The following is a 10347-nucleotide window of genomic DNA, read 5'->3' on the forward strand; positions in this document are numbered from 1 at the left end:
CCTTTTGACAGAATTACTAGTCCTTTGGGGATGTTTCTGGCTGTGTTTATCCCATCTTGCTTCTCCCACAGCAGTGAGTAAGGAATACTTATTGCTTACCTAAAGCAGGCTAGAATCTGGAGGTCTGCACAGGCTACGTGTGGCCTTCAGGTCTGTTTTGTTTGGTCTGTGTTCATGAATACTGTGAACTAACTGCCAACATTAAAAATCTAGATTACAGACTTTTCTTGGAAAAAAAAAAAGCAAGATCTGATAACACTGGATCCAAAATTCTACATGGTGACAGTCAATGGACTGGTGGCTGCCTCTCTGAGGTGGGGCATGAGGGTTCCATTAGCCACAGTCCTCACCATTCCCTGATGCCTCCCTGACATGAGGCTTCATGCGGACCAACCTCTCCCATTTATGTTGCTGCCAATCTGGTCCCTAAAAGCTGGACAGGATAGATAGAAAAATGCATCACGATCCACAGCCTGCAATACTTAGCTCTTTCCAGCAGCCAGCTTAGGAACGAAATTTTGGAAGCCGGTGTCTGATGAGCACTGACTTGGAGTTCGGACAGTGGAACTTCACTTTTCATCAGGTAACAGGACATATTATAAAATGACTCAAGCACTGAAGATGAAAGCTTTGCAGTGCCTCGCCTGTGTGACCATGTGTGGGTGAGCTACAACACAGTAAAGAGGCTTTGTATTGGCATGGTTTCTTCAAGGCACAACAGGATGTGGAGGACACGAGATCGTGCATGTGAGATATCACATATGCCTCCTTCGTGTAGATGCTGTGCTGAGCAGCCAGAGCCGATCAGCTGTGAAAAGATGATTTCCCGGTGAAGCAAGTGGCAGGAGAGTCTTTCTTTAAAGCTACTTGCACGGCTCAACACAAATTTTAAAGGGCAGATCCTGGACTAGGATTTGACAATTGTGCCTTTACCGCAGACAACAAATCGTTTTTATAAAAAGGGCAGAAAAGATATCATTTCTGTACCTCGCCCAGGACACTGGGAGCGGTTCATTAAAAAGCGAGCAGAGTGCTGGTTTGGGGTCCTTTATCTCAGCGGTAAGGATGGGCCTGGAGTTTAGAGGCAAGAACTCACACGTACCAGTGGAGATGGCCATAAGGTCTCAGCGTGGGGACAAGCTCCATCAGTAAGCCTTAGGAAGCTCTACCTGCCGTGGAGTTCATCCCAAAGCAATACATCAGAAAAATACATCTACTCAAAGATTACTTACTGTGCCAGGAGACACAGGCAAATGGCCATTATTATGTCATAGGGCTGTTTTCTGACAAATTCTTAAATTTTATTCTCTCTTTAACCACCACCATACCTTAACATTCTTAAGGAAGAAAATAGGAGATGGAATATGTCACTAATAGCTAAATCTTCCTTTAAAGCTGTGAGAATTTAGAACTATGGAGGAAAAAGGTGGTCTCAGAAAGTGACTTCACAGGGTGATTTTATCATAACTTCCTAACAGGGCAGGTCATGGTGGGTAGTCATGCCCCAGGCCTATAACTTCTTTAGTAAAAGGTTTATCTTTGCCTTAAGCAAGCCCTGTCCACTGTTTCTGTGCATCTAGGTTAACTGCACCTTTGAAATGCGCCATAACCACCCTCAAGACAGCACACAATCTTGTTAACTAGCCTGTAATCCAATCCCCACCTTGCTTTCTCCCACCTTCATGGAATTTCCTTGCAGTCTCTTCCGAATTTCAAATGCATAAAAGAAACTGCAAAACTGTTATTCTCTGGAACATTTGAGATCTTGCTTCCTGGCAACTGTCATCAGTTTTGGCTCAGATAAACTCTTATAAAATTTTTTTACAGGTTTGGACATTTCTTATGTCAAAAGAACAAACAATTTTCTCAGAGGCAAAGATGACTGTTTCTCCCGTGCATTTTGAATAATATTTTGAATAGTCTATTAAACATTAAAACACAGATTATGGCACAGAATGGAACAGGCTTGTAATATGAAAACAAAGGTGAGAAAAAGAGCTTTATTATAAGAAATTGGATCACGCAATCACGGAGGCTGACAAGTCTCAAGATCTGCAGGGCGAGTCAGCCGAACCCAGCTGGAGACCCAGGCCAGCTGACGTTTCAGATCCAGTCCAAAGGCAGGAAAAAGCCAATGTCCCAGCTCGAAGGCCATCAGGTAGAAGGAATTCCCTTTTCTTTGGGGTAAAGTCAAACTTTTTGTTTTTCAACTGATTTGGGCCTTCAGCTGATTTGATGCGGCCCACCCACAATGAGGAGGGCCATCTGCTTGATTCAGACTACTAATTCAAACGTGGACGTCATCCAGAAACACCCTCCCGGATACAGCTCAGGATAATGTTGGACCAAACGTCTGCACACTCTGTGGCCCAGTCAACTGACACATAAAAGTCACCATCACAAGCCCCCATATGTCTGGCAGGTGAAAGGGCAGAGGCAATCAGTTCACACGGGAAGCTGGGATCTGTGAGGAACAAATAGCCCAAGAAGAGAAACTCCCATCTGACTTCCCGGGAAAGGGACCATCTCCTAAGGTCCCTCCTGCCCCTTCCATCTAAAAGCCACTCTTGGTGAGCTCGCTCAACTTTTATTCAAGGTCGCAACGCCAGGAACTATGTGACGTTGTGTGCCACTCTGCACCCACTAGAATGGCTGCAACTAAAAACAAATACTGACCATACTGAGTGCTGGTGGGGCAACTGGAACTCTTATCATTTGCTGGAGGGACTGAAACATGGGGCAGCCACTTTAGAAAACAGTTTGGCCGTGTCTTATAAAGTTAAACATACACTTACCACATGACCCAGCAATCCCACTCATAGGTATTTACTCCAAGGATATGAAAACGTAGGTTCACACGCCAGTCTGCACATGAGCGTTTATAGCAGCTTTATGAACAATCGCCAAATACCAGAAACAACCCAAATGTCCTTCAGTGGGTGAATGGAGAAAAGAAACATCATGCAGGGAAAAACTACCCAGCAATAAAAAAGAGCATGGGGCTCATGCATGAATCTCAAAAGCATTACGCTGAGTGAAAGGAGCACTTGGTCTCAAAAGATTGTATACCATATAAATTGACTTCTATGACATTTTCAAAAAGACAAATGATGGAGAATAGCTCAGTGGTTGCCTGAGGGTGGAGGCAGAGCTGGAGGGTAGATGCAACTATAAAAGGGTTCATATAAAGCAGTTAGGGGGCAATGGGACTGTCCTGAATCCTGATTTGGGTGGTGGTTACATGAATCTACACATGCGTTAACATCCACAGACTTGTAGAACCCTATTCCATCAAGATTACTGTATGATCATTTAAAAATTTTTTAATTAAATAGGAAAAAAATCGTATGTCACCCAGTTTACGTACATGATGGAAAATAAATACACATAATAGAAAATATCTTTGAAATGGGGTCAGTCAACAGGAGCTGAAGTCAGAATATACACCCACAGGTGAGAACGAAAAGGAGAGTAACTCACAGGCTTCACACGCACAGTGTGTAAAGAGGGTAAGTGACATTCTTGAGTCACAGGGCACGACCTGGTAATTCTCTGAAAAGGCAAAATAGCTGTGATTTGTACTGTTTCTTTTCCAGGAAATTTGTATGCATGGTCTCTTACAACCGCCTCAAGGGAGAAAATTTAGGCTTAGTGATGGTAAAGGATTTGCTCCATTTTCATCTGGGTTCTGTTGGCTCCTGAGTGGCCACTTAAAGCCACAGAAAGGATTACACCATGATTCCTCTCTTTTCTCTGCTGTACCTTGAGCAGATGCCTTAATCCTCTGTGCTCATAATATCCTGTTCTTCCTTTAAAGCAGTGGTTGTCGGGGGTAGGGCTTTTGCCCTTCAGGGACATGTGGCAATGTCTGGAGACATTTTTGGTTGTCACAGCTGCAGGTGAGGATGCTATCAGAATCTGGTGAGTAGAAGCCAGAGATGCTGCTAAACACCCTGCAATGCACAGGACGGCCCCCTGACCAAAGAATTATCCAGCCCTGAATGTCACTAGTGTAGAGGCTGAGAATTTCCTTGTTTAAAGGAAGGAAGAAAGGAAACATGTATTAAACATATCCATGAGCCAGACACTATGCTAGGTATTTTTAAGTTCTTGTCTCAGTTATCTCCTCAAATCAGTTATCTCCTTTGAGGTAGATATTAACCCAAATTTATAGTTAAGAAGGTTGTTGCTCAGACCCATAGAGCAATGTGCCCCAAATCTCAGTGACTGAGACTAGAAGCTGTGGGTGCCCTAGGCTGCTGCGATTGCAAAGCTGAGAATGCCAGTAATGTGGTGCCCCTGGGGTGGGCTGGACCTACCCTCAATCCCCCATTCACTGCCATCTCCTCTGGCCTCAAAAATCACCTCTAAGAAATCTGCAAACAAGGGGAGTTGTTGGGCTGGCAGAAGGGAAAACTGAATTCCAGAGGCCCCCTGGAAATGGGTGGGGCCTGTCATCATTAAGACCCACCCAGGGTTGGCGGCTCCTTTTGCATCTTCCGTCCCTCCGCCCTCAGGGCACTAATGTCTCTCCTCCCTCCAAACACCCCAGAGACATTCCCAGCCAATCGCCCCAAGACGGCTTCCTCTCCTCACCTCCCACCCGCCTGTGTGGCTGGACTTGTCACGTCACGAGAAGTGGGCACTCAGGCAACGTGCTACAATCATTTTCCCACAATAATATCTGAGGGGCAGGGCATGCCTCAGAAAATAAGCAAACTGCCTTAAAAACAAGTTTCATAATCACCTCTGACTGATTCTGGTTCAATTTTGCCCTCTCATGTAATGAGTATTTACAGTTCCAAGAGTTGAAAATGGTGTGTGTGTGTGTGTGTGTGTGTGTGTGTGTGTGTGTGTGTGTGTGTGAAGATAGAGGGAATAGGGAAATGAGAGGAGAAGAGAGAGAAAAAGAACAGAGGAACAGAAGTAGAGAAAGAGCAGAAAGCAGAGGAAAAGTGTGAGAGGACATATGTAAAGCTTAACATAAAACTCATAAAACAGATGACCTCACAACAAGTGAACCTCAAGACTGGAGGCCCTCTTGCAAATCAGGTGGGACCACATGAATGGAAGCTGCTCTTCAAAATGACTCAAGATAACTATAGCTAGGCCTCAGGGCGGGCAGCACACCGCTGTTCTTGAACTTGGCAGTCAATTCCCAACCAGGCTCCAGGGCTGACCGCTGTACAACCTGCATCCCCTCCCCGCCCAGTCACAGCCACGCAGAGAGCACTCACAGTTCCAAAATCAGGATGACATCCGTCTTGTTCTCGTAAACCTCGTGCAGGGTGATGACGTTGGGGTGCTGGATCTCCTTCAGGATGCTGACCTCCCGCTCGATGTCCTCGCGGCTCACGCCCCGCCGGCTGGATTTCGTCCTCCTTTTCTTGATGAATTTGGCAGCATACTGTAGACCGGTGCTTTTCTCGCGGCATTTCTTCACGACTGCAAACTGCCCGCTGAAGAGAAGAGATGGAAGAAAGTCACGGGTCACTTGTATGTTCTTTTTCACACACAAAAAAAAACAGGATTTGGGCAAGGATGTGGCGTGGGGTGGGGGGAGAGATGATGGAATTGTGAGTAGGAAAGTCCAAATTGTGGGACATTAACAGATTAAGTAGGGATATTTCTTATTACATTTCAGTTTCATTATGCCTGTTTCTTTATGAACAAAGTTGCAAGGAATAAAAATCATTTTCTTGAATTACGTTTCATTGAATGGGTAATAATGCCTCCACTTTTGTGCTTGTCTCCTTCTGTCCCATTGCAGATTTGGGGACAGCAAGAAGGAGCTCCCCAATTGGTTGGACCTCACTTCCAACAGCTCTTTTCCTGTGTGTTTGGGGAAAAAAGGGACTAAGACCAGGGAATTGGTAGAAAAATATACAGGGCCCTGACTCTGATGACATATTTCTACCACCAATATTTATTAACTTATCAATTTATCGATCACCCAGAACAAGAAAAGCTATACACATTTTGTTCACTCTTCAGGAACTAAGTCCTATAAACTAGACATTTGCTGGTTGCTTCCCCAGCATCACTATCTTCCTCTTTTTCTATCTATCTATCTATCTATCTATCTATCTATCTATCTATCTATCTATCTATCTATCTATCTATCTTTGTGGTTCTGAGAAGCTGACTCCAATCCCAACTATAGATGCAGGTCATGTGACCTAGGCTAAGCCAATCAGTGCACCATGCTCTCTTGGCTCCAGTGATAGGCACCTGACCTAAGTAAGACCTTCCAGAGAATATGAAAACAAAGACTTTTTCTGAGACTCTTTCATACCCCAAAGCTGCCGCCAGCCATCTTGGGACCATGAGGGGAGCCACTTTTGGTTTAAAGCCAATCATTGCAGAAGCAGAGCCAGTAGAAGGAAAGAAATTAGATCTGGGGCAACATGGTAGAGTGGCTGAATCAACCCTTGCCTGAAGCCATCCGCCTTTGGATTTTTCAGCAACATAGGCCAGTAAATTCCCTTTACTGCTAAAGCCAATTTGACTTGTGTTTTCTAGTTCTTGCAGAAGAAAGCATCCTATACATCCTATGCCACAGCATGTAACAGAGCCTCCTATCCATATATAAAAGAATATAAGACTTGAACTTGACACAAAATGAAAGGCGAATACGTAAGTGGGTGAAATCTTGAGAGGTGAGTAGGCTACCCTGAATATAACTGAAACAACTGAAAGATGCCTCTTGTATGGACTATCACTACTTCCCTAGCGCCCAAGGCTGGATAGATCCACCCATCACAGGATCTGTACATTTCATGGTACCTACTGGAGAATGGTTATGTGAAGAGCTATCACAGTTATTTCGCTAGCTTTATTCTCCTCACATGAAGACAAAAGGGGGAGAGAGAATCAAATTATGGGTAATATTTTGATGTTAAAGAATGGATACTTTAAAATGTTACTCATTTACTTTAGCAGCAGGAGGCCAGTGAAGAAAAAACACATAGTGAAGGATTATTTTTATAACATTGTCAATTTTTTTGCATGACAGGCTATTAATACTTCTTTCCCTCTGTAGCAGGATAGCAGAGAAGAATCAATCACACCGGAAAGCTAGCACCAATTGCCTGTAAACTCGTGATCTTAAATTGTCATGGGATCTGTTATGACTTTACTATAATCATTTTCTAATTTCTCTGGGGAATGAAGAACTGGGCTTTCTCTCTATTGGGGGGTAGGGGTGGGCGGCAGCGATGGGGTTCATGGAGAAAAAAGGGAAAACAGTCTCACTCCTTACAAAGACGGTGGTATCTCCCACTGAGCGTTCTCAGGGGCCCCCATACAGAGAGGAGGCAGGGCGCTACCCAACACAGGACCTCCAAACCACAAATAACCTGTGCTTCCAGGGGCTGGGCCATGCCTCTCACATGGTCACGGTCATGGTCATGACAACCTGTCTCAGGGGCTGTAAACACTCAAGGCAGGCTCTGTGCTTTGAATCACATTGCTTTAAAACACAAACCAAAGAGCCCCAAAATAAATAAATAAATAAATAAATAAATAAATAAATAAATATCTGCAGGTGAACCCCAAAGAATTTAAATGCAAGCCTAAATTCAAAGACTATCCAAGTGTGTTTTCACTGCCCAATGTTCCATTGTTGACCGTTTCCCCCTTTTAATTATGGGAAGGAAAGGGCATCAAGACGCACCAACCCTAATGGCTGGGTTAAGGAGAAGTTCCAAACATCCTGTGTGTCGAGGCCAGGAGTATGTACACAGGTGTAAGGACTGTATGGCCCAGGTTTGCAGTGAAACATCCAGACAATCCATCACTCACTAACACTTCTGGACCCCCACCCCCGACTCCCAAGCTGGAGGGAGAGGAGGGGCTAAGATGGGAAAGCCCCGCCCAGGAGAAGTGAGATTCTAAGGATGCAAGGCGGGCTGCATGACTACCCAACTGCCCAGCTAACCCTGGGTGCAGAGGGTCATTGAGGGTATGGAATGATTCTGAGGGACCCTTTCTAGGCCCATCTCAATGCTGCCTCTTTAAAGATACCCTTCCCTATTTATCTCTGACTCCCCAACAACCTGCCCCTACCTCCTTACTCCAGCCAGCGCTCTCTCCTGCACCCCTGAGTTCAAAGAGCACCTGAGACCCTTCTGTGGCACTTGCTCTTTTTTGCCTGTTCCTTGGCTATTTCCGCCCCTCCCAAGATTATAATTCCTGGAGGACAGAGGGCTGTCAGGGGCATCTTTCTGTCTCTGGAAGCACTGAGTGTGGAGCTCCTCCAGGAGCCTGTGCACAATGCTGAATTCTGACTCGATGATCCTAAACACCAGAGATGTTAAACTGAAGATGGTTCACTATAATTCAGTAGAACTGTGTAGCGCGGGAGCAGACTGCCTGTATTTGAGGCTTGGTTCCCCGGCTTACTAGCTTGTATGCCGGTGGGCTCACTTACTAACAGCCTCAGTTTCCTTATTTGTACAGTACGCATGATAATAGTGCCTGCCTGGGAAGGCAGTTGGGCTGGAAAAGGACCAATTAAAGGAGCTACTATGCGTAAAGTGGTGACAACAGCACCTGGCAGTAGTAAGTCTTCAGTAACTGTTAGCTGTGATTAATCTTTGACAACTGGAGTTATTGTCATTAGCTCACAGTTCCTTAAATCCCAAAGCGCTGCAGTATAACCCTCAAAATATCACCTTTCATGACTGCCAGGGGCAAAAGAGCCCTAAAAGGAAAAATAAAGAAAACTACACAGAGCGTGTAAAGCTACTGCTAAATCTGGCTGCTGGCTTCAACCTTCAAACCCATCACCCCGCCCTTTCCTCTCCTGGCCCTACTGAGAGGGAGCGCTGGGGCTGACAGCTGCTTGCTGCGCTGGGCCCTCCCCGGGGAACTCAGAGTCACTGCAGAGCCCAAGGGCAGGCAGGGCACCCACTCAAGGCACGGGGGCCTCGCTGTGCACTTGGTAACAGTATGAAATTTTCACAGCGCAATCTCCACAGGCAGCCAGCAAACTGAGGCCAGGCACCTCGGAGAAGAAACTTCTCTAAGAACAGTAATTTGCTTTGTGAGGCCTAACTCGAGTTGGATTGCTGGTTGATTGCTGTCCCCACCCTTTCCTTCCTGGGCATCTGGCCCAGCCCCCTCTCCCCATCCCTTGCACCAGCTTTGGGGGGGGGGCAGTTCCTCTTCTCCAGTCCCCTCCCCCCGCACCACCATCAACTGAAGAAAACAATTTTGGGGTTTTTGTTTTGGGGTGTTTTTTTGGGGCAAGCATTTCTAAATCATGAGCTCTCAGAGTTAACCACCTGACACAGCTTGCAGGGTGAGCTCTGACTAAATGCACACACAGAAGCAAGGCTACCACTGCAAGGCACATGGGAGACTGCCTGTTGCTCCAGACCCCTCTCCTGTGACAAATTCTGGAGGCTCCTCCATGATTGACACCCGTATAGACGGCTGCAGCCATGGTTCAGTGGGTGGGGAAATGCAGTTTCCTTACTGGAAAAAAGAAATTCACTGACTCTAGGACATTGAAATTGATAAAACAGAGTACAGGTGATCCTCATTTTTTGCAGGATCCCGATTTGCAGATTCACCTACTTGCTAAAATTTATTTGTAACTTGCCCCGCTTTCAGGGTCATTTGCGGCCTGGAGGTACCCGATGGGCATATTCCTAGCTGAGGTCGATCAAGGTGACGCTCTGTCTTCTTGGTTCAACTCTCACACTGTAAACCAGTGTCCTTTTTATGGTCTGCCTAGTGCCACATTTTTTCACATTTTGTGCTATTTGTTGGTGATTTCACTATTTATGATGGCCCCCAAGGGTAGTGCTCAAGTCTTATACAGTGTTCCTAAGCCCGAGGCTGTGATGCGCCTTCCAGAGAAAATGTGTGTCAGATAAGCTTCCTTCAGTCACGACTCCAGTGCTGTGGGCCGTGAGTTAATGTCAGTGAATCAACAAGAGATATTAAAGGCGGCTTTAAACAGAAACACACATAAAACAAGGTTACGCATGGGGTCTGTTGTCAAAAATGTTCTGACCAGAGGTTTGCAGGAACCCAACCCTGTGTTTTCTCCAGGACCAATGGCTCAGTATTTGCTAATTCAGTGTTTTCGGTGCATTTATAGCACATAACTACACAAATAATGAGAATCAGTTATATGTCGTTTTTTAAAAAATGCACTAACATTCTCTGTCATCTAATAACTGACAATGGTTTGTTGCAGTAGGTACAGGCAGCCAAATTTGTTTTGCTATATAAGCTTTCAGTTAAATGTAATAAATATTCATTAAGTACTAATGGTCAGAAACATACAAAGACAGTAAGACACATCCCAGCTTGAAAAATCTTTATACTAAAAAA

At 45.3% G+C, this 10347-nt stretch overlaps 1 protein-coding gene across 1 annotated transcript in view; it reads right to left on the bottom strand.

Annotated features, from left to right (window-relative positions):
• Nucleotides 1–10347, bottom strand: part of DAPK1 (death associated protein kinase 1) — a 186447-nt gene that overhangs the window by 86185 nt on the left and 89915 nt on the right. Inside the window, exon 2 of the mRNA XM_019624077.1 lies at nt 5238–5459. Within this exon, the coding sequence (XP_019479622.1) occupies nt 5238–5459 (222 nt within the window). The remainder of the gene's footprint in view (nt 1–5237; nt 5460–10347) is intronic.

Source organism: Hipposideros armiger, unplaced genomic scaffold, assembly GCF_001890085.2.
Source record: "Hipposideros armiger isolate ML-2016 unplaced genomic scaffold, ASM189008v1 scaffold_577, whole genome shotgun sequence".
In the NCBI taxonomy this organism is placed as follows: domain Eukaryota; kingdom Metazoa; phylum Chordata; class Mammalia; order Chiroptera; family Hipposideridae; genus Hipposideros; species Hipposideros armiger.